Source organism: Pungitius pungitius, chromosome 17 (assembly GCF_949316345.1).
Source record: "Pungitius pungitius chromosome 17, fPunPun2.1, whole genome shotgun sequence".
NCBI lineage: Eukaryota > Metazoa > Chordata > Actinopteri > Perciformes > Gasterosteidae > Pungitius > Pungitius pungitius.
In genome coordinates, this window is record NC_084916.1 from 13130101 (window position 1) to 13145270 (window position 15170).

General features: G+C 47.5%; 1 protein-coding gene across 1 annotated transcript; it reads right to left on the minus strand.

The window, feature by feature from the left end:
* Positions 1–962: 962 nt before the first annotated feature.
* On the minus strand, positions 963–4464 carry tril (TLR4 interactor with leucine-rich repeats). Its single transcript, XM_037474415.2, has one exon. It carries the CDS (start codon positions 4229–4231, stop codon positions 1745–1747), a length of 2487 nt encoding a protein of 828 aa, XP_037330312.2. The 5' UTR covers positions 4232–4464; the 3' UTR covers positions 963–1744.
* Between the last annotated feature and the right edge of the window lie 10706 nt (positions 4465–15170).

Here is a 15170-nt window from a genome sequence, read left to right on the forward strand (position 1 = left end):
AAAGCTAATATTTGTGTTTTATATTTCACCACCACGTGCCTTCTTTAGTCAAAAGGATGCATTTTTCTACAAATAATCCGTACTTGTACAAAAAACGTTTTAAATCCAACCCACAGCTGTTTTAAAACAGGATTGCACAGTATTTCCTCTCAGACACTTTTTTCCCAAATTGCCCAAACACACAAACTCAAACTGCACTTTATGCTTTAATCCCTGTCAAATAATTGAAAACTGTTATCCTGGTTTGTTATTCTGTGTTTTTCTTTTTATACCTTTCCTATTTAATGAAATCTGTCTGATATTCTACCCTCTAACCTTCGGTTGTGAGCAATGAGATTATGGTTACGAATGTGTTCTGCACATACAGTATGGTCTAGTCTGCCATCTAGTGACTGCTTTTGTCAATGAGAGCAGACCATAATAACTGGAGTGGGAAACCACGCAGATCACCATAAGGTTTCTTATTAATGTATTATTTTTGTAACACAAAAATAATGATCTACGGGAAAGCATTTGTCTTTTATTTAAACAATGCATTTGTTTGGCAGTAAAAAAAAAGTGTCCCGAACCTGAGGACCTGCATTTGTTACCAGTTGAAGTTTATGTTATTTTTTGTCGAAAGCATTTCATTCTGACATCTCGGGGGGGGAATATAACTTGCATGCATTCATTTTGAATGTGAGTTTACACGTGTCCTCGTGCATGTGTGCTTGATTAGTGTGAGGCACTCCACCCACCTAACAAAGGGACTGCTTAACTATTGCCAGACCTCCACCACACAGGCAAAAGCATGGTTGCATACGCCCTCTCTCACACACACACACAGACACATATTATATGTCATTATCTTCCCCCAATCTCAGACATTCTTCGGGTTTCCCCCTTAAATGTAAATTGCGGATGATAGAATTATGAATTGCTTCACTTTTGTAATACAAGAAATGTATTATTATTCTTGTTTAGGTTACCAGTGTTCCATTTGGACTTTTAAAAACAATATCCAAAACATTTATAGTATCCCCGAGATGCCAAATTATGATATTATTTCTAAACTATATAATAAAAATGATTATGTCTTGCCTGTAAATATATGAATGTACAAAAAACTACTCATGAATCCCTCTAGACCTATTATCCCTTTGTTCTTTAAATAATCAGAGGTTTACATGGTAGATATTTCAAAGTCATCTTTTATGAAGGGTAAATCATGCAAAAAAAAGAAACGACCAATCAATCACATTGTATGGGATTTTACTTCTTCATGTAATGCAGAATCATATATAAAAGTATAAAACCAGATAGATGTATTACAAAACCAATCGTTTTCCCTGCCAACCAGCAGCCATCATTACACACTGTACAAAACACAACAAGACAACGTGATGTCTACGAACTCAACATTAGCACCGTAGTTGAAATCAGTGAGCAACCATTCATGCGTATGCGCACACACCAAATGATCAAGTTGCACAAATAAGAACACTCGCAGGTGCAAGGAAATGAAACAGGAAAGGCCCAAAAGCAGGAAGAGGAAGTCAGAGGGATTCGACTTCCTCCCCGTGTTGGAAAAGGTACTGATGAGCTCAGCTTTTCTATTGTCAGCCCAAAAGCGTTTCTCTTGGTCGAATTGGAACCCGAGACACTAACAGGTGAAACTGTTGCCTCGTCCATAAACACCCATGACATATATGTGAAGAGGGGATAAGACTGCAGGCAAAGCAAAAATGGGAGAAGTGTCTCCGCTCTAGTCAGAGAATCTCTGCATGCTTCCGTCCATAAAGCGCTCACAAGGGAACTCGATGAGGTCCCCTTCCTCTAGGGGGGGGAGGCGCGCCTGACGGCTGCTCTGGTAGCTGCTCTGGTAGCTGGTGAAGTCGGCGGACAGAGGGGCCGCCGCCGCCGCCGCGCCCGGGCGAAACGGCCTCCGCGTGGAGTACATGCGCCGCACGTGCACGGCCGACTTCCTCCTCTGCAGCCTCCGCTTCAGGCGGCGCCCCAGCCAGAAGCCGCCAATGACCAGCAGCAGCGCGGCGTTCCCGGCCAGTGTGGCCACCGTCACCAGCTGGAGGTCGGAGGTCAGCGTGCCTCCACGCCCGGGCACCTCGGGTAGAGTCACCAGACCGGCACAGTGGTCACGGGGAGCAACTTGACACACGGAGCCCCCGACTACGCCTTCCACGCACACCATGTAGGTCACGTCAGCGCTGAGTTCTCGGAGGGTCACGGCGCGAGCCGTGCCAACGGCGTACACGTAGCGGGGGAAGCGATCCGCGTGGCCAAAGCGGTCGAACAGAATCCGGTACTGGACTTTATCTTGGCCCTGTCCGAGTCCTGGCGCGTAGCGCCGGTGGTCTTTGGTGGTCCAGTAGATGGTGACAGTACTGGATGTCACTTGAGCCACTGAAACATTGGTGATGATGTGGCGGTTGAACAGACAAGGATCTGTGATCACAGGCGGAGCCTCTTCCTGATCCGACGACCTCAGAAGATCAAACTTTTCTCCTGGGCGGACCGGTGGAGTGGTGGTGGGCCATGCGTTTGGATTTGTGGAGTTCCTGACATGGTTTCCGGCGTGACCTGTTGGATCGGTTCTGGGGCCGCCATTTGACCTGCGTCTACCTTTGGCTCGTCTACCAGCAGCCTCTGCAGCAGGTCGTGACCTTGGGCCGAGCGGCTCTTTCTTTGGTTTCTTTCTTTCATGTGTAGATGAGGACTCTGCCCCCGCAAGAACCCTTTGGTCTCCTTGGATTCCCACCTCCTCCGCTCCTGCCTTCTTCCTCTCCTCCCGCTCTTCCTTCCTGATGACTCCATCCCTATACGCCTGCCTCAAACCAACGCCTTCCGTCTCCTCCGCCTGCACTTCTTCACCTCCGCCCATCTGCTTCATTGTATCCACCATCCTGACCTCTTTTTCCTCCACCTTTACCAACGCGTGCCCTCCCCGGCTCTCCTCGGGCTCAACCTGGCTCCTGCACAAGTGGGTCCAGTTCCCGAGAGGCTGCAGCTGGGAGCTGTTCACATAGTCCAGATATTTCCCCTTCAGTGATGCCGGGCGGTGACACTGCACCAAAACACTCAACAATTCGCCCTGGGAATGCGCAGCAGTCATCCACCTTTTCGGCTCCTCCAGTCGACAGTCGCACGTCCACTTGTTGCCATGGAGATCCAGGTCGCCAAGCAAGTTGTTGAGGGCGAAAATGTCCCCGGACAGGCTGGTGAGCGCGTTGTTCTTCAGCTTGAGTACCCTCAGGTGTTTGAGTTGGGAAAAGGCAGAGGAGTCCACGCTGGAAATCCGGTTGCGGCTGAAGTCCAGCTCCTCGATGCGCTCCAGAGAGTTCAGGACCCCGGCGGGGATTTCCTCCAGCTCGTTGCCGTCGATCTGAAGCTCTCTGAGCCTCCACAGCCCCTTCAGAGCCCCGCTGTCCAGCCGAGAGATTCTGTTGTCGCTGAGGGACAGTTTTGACAGCTTTTTCAGGTTTTGGAAGGCGCGGTTCCCAACGTGCTGGATCTCATTTTCAGACAGCAGCAGAGTGGTCAGCGCTGTGAGTTGGGAGAAGGTGACTGCATTGCGCACGGCTGACAGCTTGTTCTGGGCCAGGTTTAGAAAGCGCAGGTTGGAGAGGTCAGAGAACGCGTTTCTGTGAATATGCTGCACTTTGTTGGATTCCAGATGGAGATAATGTAGGCTGGTCAAACTTTTAAACACAAAGTCCGGCAGAACGTCTATTGAGTTGTCATCCAGCCGCAATTTAACAAGTTTATCCAAATTAGTAAAGAGCTCCGGTGTGATTTTCCTAATATTGTTATTATTTCCACAAAGAATAGTTAATTTCTTTAGGGGTTGTAGAGCACCAGCGGGTATATTCAATAACCCATTATGTCCCAAGTACAGCTCCTCCAACTTGTTGAGTTTCTCAAATGCTTTGGGGTGAATAGTTTGTATCTGATTGTATTGCAAATTCAACCGTACGAGATTACTGTACCGTCTGAAGTCAAAGGCGGAGATGTTACCAATGAAGTTACCACCTAGGCTGAAGATGAGCACCTCTCCGGGCTCCCGCGCAACGGGTTGCGGCAGAGAGCGCAAGCCTCGATTGGTGCACATGAGGTGCTGCGGGTTCTGACAGTCACATCGGTCGGGACAAAAGCCCGTCGCCTGCGAGGGAAAGACGAACCCGTTGAGCGACAGCAGCACCAAGCAGGTCCCCGCCAGGAAGTAGCCGGTATCCATTCCCACTTGGCGGCTGGCACAGCCAGAAACAGATGCGGCATTCACTTCGCGGTGTTCACTCACGCGCAGTCACCTTCCTCCTCTCTCGCGCGCGAAATTGACACGTCCATAACGCACTTGCTGCCCGAAAAAGTGCGGTGACACGCACTGCGCACGTGAAGCGCGCGGCTCCATCACTTCTTGTGTAGACCAAATGAATTCGTGCAGTGCGCTCTCATGCAGTCTGAGGGAACACTCACCACCCCGAATGAAACCTCCAACCCCCCCCCTCCCCCCAGTGGTCATCTGCTGCGAATTACAAAGTTCATGCGCAGAGCGTGGCAACGCACGCACGCGCGCGCGCACACACACAAACACACACAACACGAAATACTCCCTCCCCCGCAACTCTGCGACCCTGCCAAAAAAACAGATGCGCGCAAGCCTTGACGCACGAGCGGCAGAGTTTTGCGCGTGCACGCATCTAATTAAGCTACAGTGAGAGAGGGAGGGAGGGAGAGCGAGACATCGAGGAACCCTTTGACCGAGTTTTCTGCGCGCCCCCGCAGCCACCGGGGGTCTGAGATCTGGATCGGATCTTTGGCATGCACCAAGCGGACAGGAAGGTTTCTTTCCCTCGGAATCCCAAGAGAAAATCAAAGTCTCGGTACTACCCGCAACAGGGCGCAGAGAGAAGAAGCTCCACCATAAACCGAGATTAACAAACCGCTAGAATTCATGATATTGGTTTAGATTAACTGATAATTCACAAAACAGCTGTTAAACCCAATGGACCGCTTTTGGGGTGGGTTCTGCTGTCTGAGCTGTCTGAGGAAAGCCATCGGATACAGTGATCTACAGTCAACACATGCAGAGCCCACTCTGTCGCCTGCAGCAGGAACGCCATCATCATGCAGTTTAACTGCAATTTGCTTAACTCTCATTAACGCGCCTTGCATTGGGCACAAAGAGCCCAGATGGTTCACATTTGCAGACGTGGTATTCAGGACGTTAAGTGCGTGTGTTAAGACTAAGGAGGAGAGGTGCCAAATCTGAGTTAAAGATCTTCCAACCTGAAAGTGGGGGAATAAATGCAGGGTGTGCATGAGATTTTGCAGATCGAGGAACGATTGTGAGTTTGGCCAAGCCAGGGTTCATGTTCCAGTCTGAAAAGAATGTTACAGCCAAGACATCTGCACGTTTGTGGCACATGAGGTGGAGTGCTTACCCACTACAGTACAAATAGATCACTCACCGACACAGCCCTGTCGGATGGGCTCAGGCTCTCCTTATTTGTTACATTATATTTTCATATTTAAACAGCTTTGGTCAAGTTTGCGTTCACGTACCGCTTGGAGACGTATGTGCACACACACACACACACACACAACGCAACTTCCCCCTAGAAGCAAGTGACGCAATGGTATTCCAGAGCCAAACCGATGGATGACCATTGCAGCGCTTTTCCAGCACGCAGCGAAAGCCTCATCGACACCCCCGATTTGCCTCCCCATTCTCATGCATATCTGTCTGTAGCCATCACAGACATTATAACTCAGTGTGTGTGTGAGAAACAGAGCGAAACACAACCCTCGGGGAAGCCCCCTCATTCTGGGAGGTCATTTCCTGTCTGTCCATTTTGCTTTGGTATCCCCCCACTTATTCCTTTCTTTCTCTCTTTGAAGCACACATGCACACTCAGACACATGGCCTCAGACCACAAAATATGTCAGCATGCATTGGCTTACACTGTAGCAGAAAAACAAAAACGTTCTTTTATCTTAACTTCATTGTAGTGACATTTGGAGGAGTATAAGGAATGATCATTCCCAGGAGAGCAAATTGTGTAAATTAGACGGCCATATGGGATCAGGCAAAGAAAGAATGGGAGGGACATGTAAGACGGCTCTAGACTGAGACTGTAGAGGGAAAAAAAGAGTTTGAAAGTTGACCCAGATTCATGAAGATTCTGGCACAATAGGTAGCATTGAGGACCCGCACGGTGCCGCCTGCCGCTTTGCACACAATGACGCCTGCAGGCTGGTTTTTACCATTCCGCCCCTTTCGTCGCCTCCCTCTTCGCCCGGCGGGCCTCTCCGAGTCCAATCAACCGGCCATGTGACATTTGAGTCTCTCAGCAGAAAGAGTGGAAGAAAAAAAACCTGGTTCCATCAGGCGGGAGGGTGACAGAGGGAAGGGCTCGTTCTATATATATATATATACAGTATATATCTGTCTGCATGTCAGCGGGTCTGTTTCAGCGCACGGTGTAAGTCTGCACGCGCCAAAGTACGTCCGCATGAAACAAAGACTGTTCAGGGCAGGTGAGTTTGTGTGTGCATGTAAATGAGCTGACGCGGCAGCATTTGTAGGTCACACAGGAGTGTTACATTTCACCAGCACAGTCCTTAGGTGCTGAAACAGCTTTTATGTGAATAAGGGAGAGGGACAGAGACGAGGTGTGTTCTGAAGGAAATTGTCAGTTTGCGCGATTCAAGCAAAACAGAGAGAGATTTCTTATGTTTCTTTGCACTATATTTTGTGTGTTTTCTATTGTTTTGAACAAGGCCTTTTGCCAGCAGGCATTTCACAATAAGAAAATCACAAGTGTCATGTAGGTCAACAAGGACTCCGTTGTGTTGAAATGGCCGAGCATGTATTACAGCTTAGTCCAAAAACTGGAATACGAGGATATAAGTCACATGGTCGTCGCTCTGAACCGCTGAAGCTGACTAATTTATATATTATCTTCAGGCCAGGCTAACTGTGGCTTATGTCGCTTGCTGTTTTGCTATAGGCCAAGCTAACCAACTCCTGGCTGTTATTTCATATTTACTATGTGAGCGTGGTATCTTTCTGCAAGAATACAAGCAAGCGTATTTTCCCCCCAAAAACTACTACTATAACTGGTGTTTGGTCAAATACTAATCCAGATCTATGATGAATAAAAAATAACATATATAGCTGAAAAGCTAGATTTGTGAGAAGAGATTAAAAGCTGTATCTTGAACACCAGTAAAGATCAAGCACTAAACATTCTTGCTCGCACGCACACATATGCTTGCGAGATTCAAAAAGTCCCATTAAACGCAGTTTGTGATACTCTTGAAGTTGTCATCTATCAAACCGTTCGCGAAGACGTGCTGAACACACGGCGGGGCCGACATGGCCCTGGAGTCTAACGAGCCCTCACATAAAAGCCACACGCTTGCCTGAAGCTGCGCTATTGGAAACGTGAGCATCCGCTTGTGTTTCAGAATGCAGAGATCTCAGCGTCTCTCTTTCCCTCGAGAGCCCAACATTCACCAGAGAGACAAAGCCGTGTGGGACACATCCTGGTAACACAACGCTGCGTGAGACTGGCACACGGGGGGCTTATCGTAGCAATCGGTGTAAAGGAAGCGGTCGCGGCGAAGATGAACCGTAGGTTTTGTTCCCCAGATGACCTCTCAAGTGGGGCGCCAAGAACATGTGTGTGTCACTGTGTATGGACTTATAACTCAAAGTGTCGGCCCGTTTGTGCGTAGCTGTGTGTGTGTGTTTGTGTGTGTGTGTGCACCTTTGTTTATGACCGTGCGTTTGTGTGAAGTCGACATTTTGTCTGTGAATAATCCATATGCAAGGATGAAGAAGGCAGAGTGAAGCAAAGGGAAGGAAAAGAGGTGACAAGGAAGTGGCACTGTGTGTTTGTGTGTGTGTGTGTGTGAGGAGAGTTTACATGAGCAGCAGCTGCTATGTCCATTAGGCGCTTTAGTCAGAGCACAGAATCATCTCACACGCATTAACAATGTGCGCCTGTGTGTCTGTGTGAGTGTGTTTTTGCTCTTAAGACGGAGAAAGACAGTCCGGCCTCTCCGAACATTGAAGACCTTGCGCATGTTATTCAGAACACAGACACCTCCTCAGTGCACCTACGTGTAAAGTAATGATGTGTGTGTGTGTGGGGGGGGGGGGGGCGGGGACACCTGGACCCCATGTGTTCAACCCCCAACATTCACACTGCCCCCCCCCCTGCACAGATACCCCAGTACGTTCCCAACGCAGGAAGTAGAAAACACAGGGAAAGATGGAAGGCAAAAATGGAGGAGACAGAGAGTCTAGTCGCAGTAACTTGAAAAAAGCGTCTCTGTTAAAACACTAATAATGGAATCCAAATCAGACCTTTCCACAAACAGCTGGCGCTGAACAAACACTGTGCACCAAACGGCTGATTTTAACGGCACATCGTGCAATGTGGGAAACACATTTGCCTTTTGCATTCCTTTCCGCTTTGGGACAGCTCCAGCCTCTCCTGCTTGACCTCCTCGGGTCATGTTTTGTCGTTGAGCCCAACATGTTGAACGAGCCGGGAGGGGAGAGGAAAAGGAGGGGGGGGGGGGGGGAGGGGGAGAGAGGGAGGGCAGAACTTTCCACGTCTCAGTCTACCCGGTGTGACTTAAAAATGGAGGGAATAGAGGAGAGGAAGAGAGGCACTTGACATCTGGAAAGAATTAGAGAGCAGGCTGTTTCCCGTTGAAAGGGGGGCAGAGAGTGGAAGAGGAGAGGGAGGAATAAGGAGGGCAGTTTTAAGGATAGACTGTGTGTGTGTGTGTCCGCTGAAAGGGGCGACCCTTTGATCTGCTGAGTTTGATAGGAACTGTCTCCATGCACATAATCAGCCTCAATCACAGAGACAACGTAATGCCTTATAACCTTCAGATCACTGAGCTGCACAGAAGATAACGCTCAGGAACTACAGCCCCCGATATGCATGTGCACATGAAGACTGGATTAGCATCACTCGAGCAGACGTAATGCAAAACAAGTCACAAACTAGAGCGCCTAGGAGCGCGGGATTCGTGACCCATTAAAACAAAGTCGTCAGTTTGTGATTGGGAGAGCCCAGGCATCTGATCTGCAGCTGTCGACTCTCTCTGTGCAGCCCCCACAGCGGTGCTTCTGTGCAACATTGCCCTCTGCAGACATGGAACATTACAGCACGGGGGGGGGGCAGGTCTTCTGAGAAACTTTATTTGGATTATTTTCCCCCCAAAAGGCGGCTTTATGCTGATACTGTCAAAATCAATTCAATTTAAATAATTGCAAATGTGTTTTTTCCCTGGGTTATATTTATATTTTTTTTATCTGTGTGAAAAAACTAAACCCTGACCAATAAATTGTACAGCACATAACCCCCCCTGCCTTCATAAAACAGTAACATTTTCACAATTTGGATTGAAATTGAATCATCTGGATTGAACAGCTGTTTTCTGTCTTTGTACTAAACCATAGAATTATATTTACAGTACAGATGTGTATTCTATCCAGATGGTGCTTTCATGGTGCATTTGACAAAAAGTGGAAGAAACAGGAGGTCGGTAGAGCCCACATCTCGAGGCCACTATAGTGGCTCAACAGGGTCAAAGGTCATGTTGGAAATGTCAGTGCTCAAGTGCACTTAAACTTCTGAGACACAGTCTCTCTCGTTGAAGGGTGTTGTCTCTCTTCTTTTTAACCCACCCCCCTACGCCCCTCAAATTTCACAGTGCACAGAGCCCAGTAAATGAGTGTGTAGTTAAAAAAGCATTAGGAACCCCCCCCAGCGATCCATTTGCTTTGATTCCTATGTTAACACAAGCTCCCTGACAACCAGCAGAGGCGTTTCAACATCCTCCCTGAATGCAACGTGCTCCCTGTGTAGTAGCCATATCCAACCTACAGATGACACTGTCACACATAATACATCTGTATTGCTGTTAGGGGCAGTGATATAAAACTATTAGAATGACAAGTATCATGCAAGCCTCAATTGCATTATATATATATATGTATAATTTTTTCTGGGGTCTTACTTTCTGCATCTCATCGTTCCCTTTGTTGGTGAAGTTGTTCTACGCGTGGAACATTTTTTTATTGCCACTGGATGTCTGGTCAATTTTCACTGTGCGTGTAACTGTGCGTGTGTGTGTGTGTGTGTGTGTGTGTGTGTTGGGGAAAGCAGGCGTGACTCAGAGTCAGGTATGCCGGGGGGGGGGGGGGGGTTTCCCTCCTGCACTGCTTACAAGAGAACGGAAAGATCTTTGAGGCAAATGGATATCATCTTTTCTTTCCTTACGTTCCACCAGCGGCGGCGTAGCACCAAATTCTGGGCCCTGTATAGCAGAGGTGGGAACAAGTCACTGTTATGCAAGTCACAAGCAAGTCTCAAGTCATTGCCCTCGAGTCCCGAGTCAAGTCGAGTCAAAGACGAAGCAAGTCCCAAGTCGAGTCACAAGTCACAGCCAACAAGTCTCAAGTCGAGTCACAAGTCGTACCATTTTAGTTTCGAGTCATTTCAAGTCCTCTTATTATAGTGGGGACGGGGAACCCTGGGTGATGGTGCGCTGCCTCACAGACCTAGACTACGAAGGGAAGGGTAACGGTGGATCGACTGTGACTGTGTTATAGTGCTGTAACGCTCACCCCAATGCTGCAGCGTAAATAAGGAGGCGATGATTGGCTTGCAACTCCGCTGCATTTATTTATATAAAACAACTCAACTTCGGTCACTGTTGGCCGTCACCACGCCGAACGAACACTTCCGCATACACGGCCCCCCAAAACTCGGGTTGTCTCGCGTAACTACAGCTGGTAACAGAGCATAACGTGAACACATGCAACATCTGCATAACTGATTAACTAATAACTTTAACTCAGCTCATTACACTACTTTAAAACGGACGTTGACATAATGTTGGCGAGGATTTCCATCGGAGTCTGAATCCGGGTTCAAAAATCCCGATTTTTGTAACCATGAACGAGCTGTCTCGTTGATACGGTCAAATGGACTGCAGTGATTGGATGTTGTTCAGGCAGCGCGCGCACTCTGCATACAGGTGGCGCACATTTTTTTGACAGATACAGATAAACAGAGCGGCGCGGTGGTGTGAAAATGTGTTCCCCCAGTTTTCATGGGAAGTAGCAAGTCTTCTCGAGTCAAAAGGCTCGAGTCCAAGTCAAGTCACGAGTCATCGGTGTTCAAGTCCAAGTCGAGTTGCAAGTCTTTGTACGTTTTGTCGAGTCGAGTCTCAAGTCATCAAATTCATGACTCGAGTCTGACTCGAGTCCAAGTCACATGACTCGAGTCCACACCTCTGCTGTATACTCTCAATGTCAGTGGGCCCCTTACACATGCCATTGCACGATGCGGGTTAGCAAAGGGCCCTCCTCTCCCTAGACGGGGCCCTGGGTAGTCAGATCCACTTTCCCCCCCCCCCACTACCACGCCTCTGCGTTCCACTTCATCACACTAAACTGCATGTCAGCGATCAACATTCGTTTTGGTCGCAGTCACAAATCACTGCCAACATCCCTTGAAACTCCCTGAAACAATAACATTACTTTGTCGGTTTTCCCTGTTTCTGGACACACCCAGCCTATAAAAAAGTCTGTTTCCCCCCACCCCCTGTTTTATGTTTTCCTTGCTCTGTGTTGCTATAGAAATGAGCCCAGGCAGGAAGTGACTCATAGTCTCAAAACCCATGCAAAGGAGGACATTTGTTTTGTTTGGTAAACAAATCCAATGCGTGAGGGAGTTCTGGAAGCTGCAAGGAAAATCCTTGGAAATCTGAAGGCTCTGCGGAGACGACACGGGGAGCAGAACTTAAGACGGACACTGAACATGAACACATAAACACACGCTCATTCATTCACCCACACGCAAATTCCTTCTCGGGTGCAATCACACGACTTCTCTCACTTACTCATCGTTCCCGTAAACAGGCAGCAGTTGTGATAAAAGCCATCTTTTGAAACCAGAATGTTTGAAGAACACCAAACAATCTGTCATTGTCACTGTGTTATGAAGCAATGAAACCAGATGGCTTATCACAAATATAACACATATTGCATCTCAACCCCCTCTGGCTCTTATTCAAGAATAAACAACAATCATATCAAAATTTCATGAATTGACTAGCGGTGATTTGAGTAATCCTGTGAATCATTTTTACAATGAAAGACACAAGACACTTTCTCATTCTTACTATTAGCTTAACTGAATATTTTGAGGTTTTGGAGAGCTATTCACGCAAAATGATCCATTCAATTACACAACTGGTGCTTTTAATGTGCAATTAATTTCACCTTGTGAGGTACATTTGTTGGTTTGCAGTGCAGTATGACTTTATCTGACCTCTGGCGTTGCATTCGTTGCTCTTGAAAGGTTTTTCCTTATAACGTAGGACACAACTTGTGTTGTGTTCTCAAATAAAGGAGAACATGGGCTTTTTTAAATTTAAACGTTTTAAATCAAACATAGATTAGTTATCTTTAAGTGACAAGGTAGTATAAACTTGATAATGTAAAACCAACACATGATCGGTGTGAACATGACTTAAACCAAATATGAGATTAGGGTTTAAAACAATGACCCATTAACACATAAAGTTCACAACAATTAGGTGCAATTAACTTAACTTCAGCTGGAGCTTTCTTTTCACTCCATTGTCTAACGCTAAACTTTCCCCTTGGATTAATTTTTCTTTCTTTTATTTCGGTTTCCACGTCACGCTGCGGTGCGTTCAAAAAGGTTATCCGCCCAGCCCCCTTTTTTTCCTCCCGCCCCTCGGTGGGCTCATCCTCCACCGTGATTGGCTCCAGCAGGGCGTCAGTCACCCCGGCCCACTGAGGCAGACCCCGCCTCCTCCGCGGAGATCCGGCGTAGGAGCGAGCAGCAGGAGCCCCGAAGCCAGGTACCGTGTGTCTCCGCCATCGGGATAGGATGCTGTAGCTTCCACCTTCGGACCCGTAAGCATTCTTCTGTCATTTTCTACTGCCGTACACGTCACGCGAAATGTCAACGGTGTCCTCGCCGTTTTATGACCTGGCTTCCGTTTGAACTGCGCGGCGGAGTTGACAGCGCGCCCAACCGAAATATCCCCCTCGATAGAATTATTGATGGGCTTCCTCGTGACATTCGGTGTAAGACGCGGTGCTTCCGCGTGCCGGGGTCAGTCGTGGTGTTTTCTTTTTTTTCTTCTTTTTTTTTACAGTACATTTTCTTACATGGAGGCGGTGTGAGCGCAGGGTTAAGAGAGCACATGGGGGGGTCTTTTGGACATTTTGTCTGCGCTGACAAGTTTGAATTGCTGCGTTGGCAACGGGAACCGAGCCGTTTGTCCCCCCCCCCGTGGAGTTTGTCCTCTTTTAACGGTTGTCGTTCTGTCATCATTCCCAGCAACGTATTCCACGAGTTCATTACTGTAGATTACTGTAAAGTGGCAGTTTATCTGTGTCTTGTTTACTTTAATTAATTAATCAATCAACACACATTTAATTGGAAGCGATGGTCAGAATAAATTAAAGTAATTTCTTCACCGAAAATGCTTAAAAATACGCAGTGTCGCCAGCCGCTGAAATGTGAATATTTACTAGTTCCCTTATGTTATATATATTTTTTAGACTTCACTTTCACTATATTCCTAATGATTTGTCTGTTACATTCCAATACACAATAAAACACTTTACATTTAAAGACTGCCTCATAGCTAAACCGAAATTAAGCTGTTTCATTGAACTGTAATCGTGTTGTTGAGTGTGTCGATTGTTACTACACAGAAAATGACGGAGAAGCGTACAAAATGCATTCAATTTCAATACCAGCTTGAGTGAACTATGAACTCTTGTACTCGTGTATTCCTTAACTGGCATCTGAGTCAGTTGATGAGGATGATAAAAGTAACTTCATAATTCAACTTAAGGTTTTGGATTGTTGGCCGCTCAAAATAACACACACTTTGAATTTCATCGGTCGAGTGATAACCCAATCAATTGCCAGATTGTTGTCATGCAGATGATCGTGGGGTTGCAACCCTGGGACCTGCGACCCCCCCCCCCCCCCCCCTACCGTCAGGGTTGGCCTGTTGAAGAGCCCATGAGTGAGCTCCTCTAGACTGGCGTCCGCAGGAATCAATTGCAGGCCCATTAGTCAACTGACGGTCCAACTGCTTTTGTTCTTGCGTCAACATTTCGGGGCGTAAACGTCCAGCGCGGCCGACGTGACTCACCGAGTTATCTCCATGTCATTCTCTCCTTTGCACAACACCCACTTAAAAGCTGGTGAATACAGAGCATCGCCGCCTTCGGCTAATACACAACGAGTGGCCACTCTGAGGAAAAGCCCGCCTGTGAGCTCTTCTGGTTTGTATAAGGTTGTAGGATGTTTTTGTGCTACTTCCAAACAAAACAAAACCGGCGTGGTCGACGTTGACAGTCATGCGAAATCGTGTTTCTGCCGGCGCTGGTTCTATAAATAGCTTCTACAAAGAACAAACAGAATATAGTCTTTGCGTTTGACACAGCTTTTTAAACATTTTTTACTGTGTCCATAGCAACCGGTGATTGAGGCAGTTACACACAAGTGTCCCTCTGTCTCAGCCCGGAAAAGAGACGGCTTTTGTGATGCGGCTTTTCCAAAATGCACGGGTCAAGATTCGATGGGCACGCCGCCTCCTGAAGAATGTTCTCCGGCTGTCCGTCTTCGTGTGCGGAGGAATTCCAACCGGTGTAGTGGGGCTGCTTTTTGCCTCTTTGATCACTCGCCCGCATCACTTTTCCTTACTTTCAAATGAAAAAATACTGTTGCTCATGAAATAAACAGATGATTAGCTCACACTCTGCAGCAGCTCTCCGGGGGGGGGGGGGGGGGGGCCTCTTCATCGGCCCCGCTGCGTCCGACATCGTGTCACAGGTCACATAAGCTGAGTGCTACTGCCTCAAGCCATTCTCTGAACCATATGCTGCCGCACATCCGTTTGCCTACTTCCGTGTAACATTTGGGCGTTAATGTAAGAAGTAGCCGGATGATATTGCCAGATGCGAGTCTATTTAAAGCCGGATCGCAGTCTAATAATCAGCGGATCATGCAAAGCTTAAACTAAATATATCTGTGAAGAAGCTTTACTGGAATATTATGATTCTCTTTCGGATGGGCCATCTGCGA

Bases quoted from the DNA above. Each gene is read 5' to 3' on its own strand.
- tril (XM_037474415.2), bottom strand. From the start codon at position 4,231: ATGGATACCGGCTACTTCCTGGCGGGGACCTGCTTGGTGCTGCTGTCG.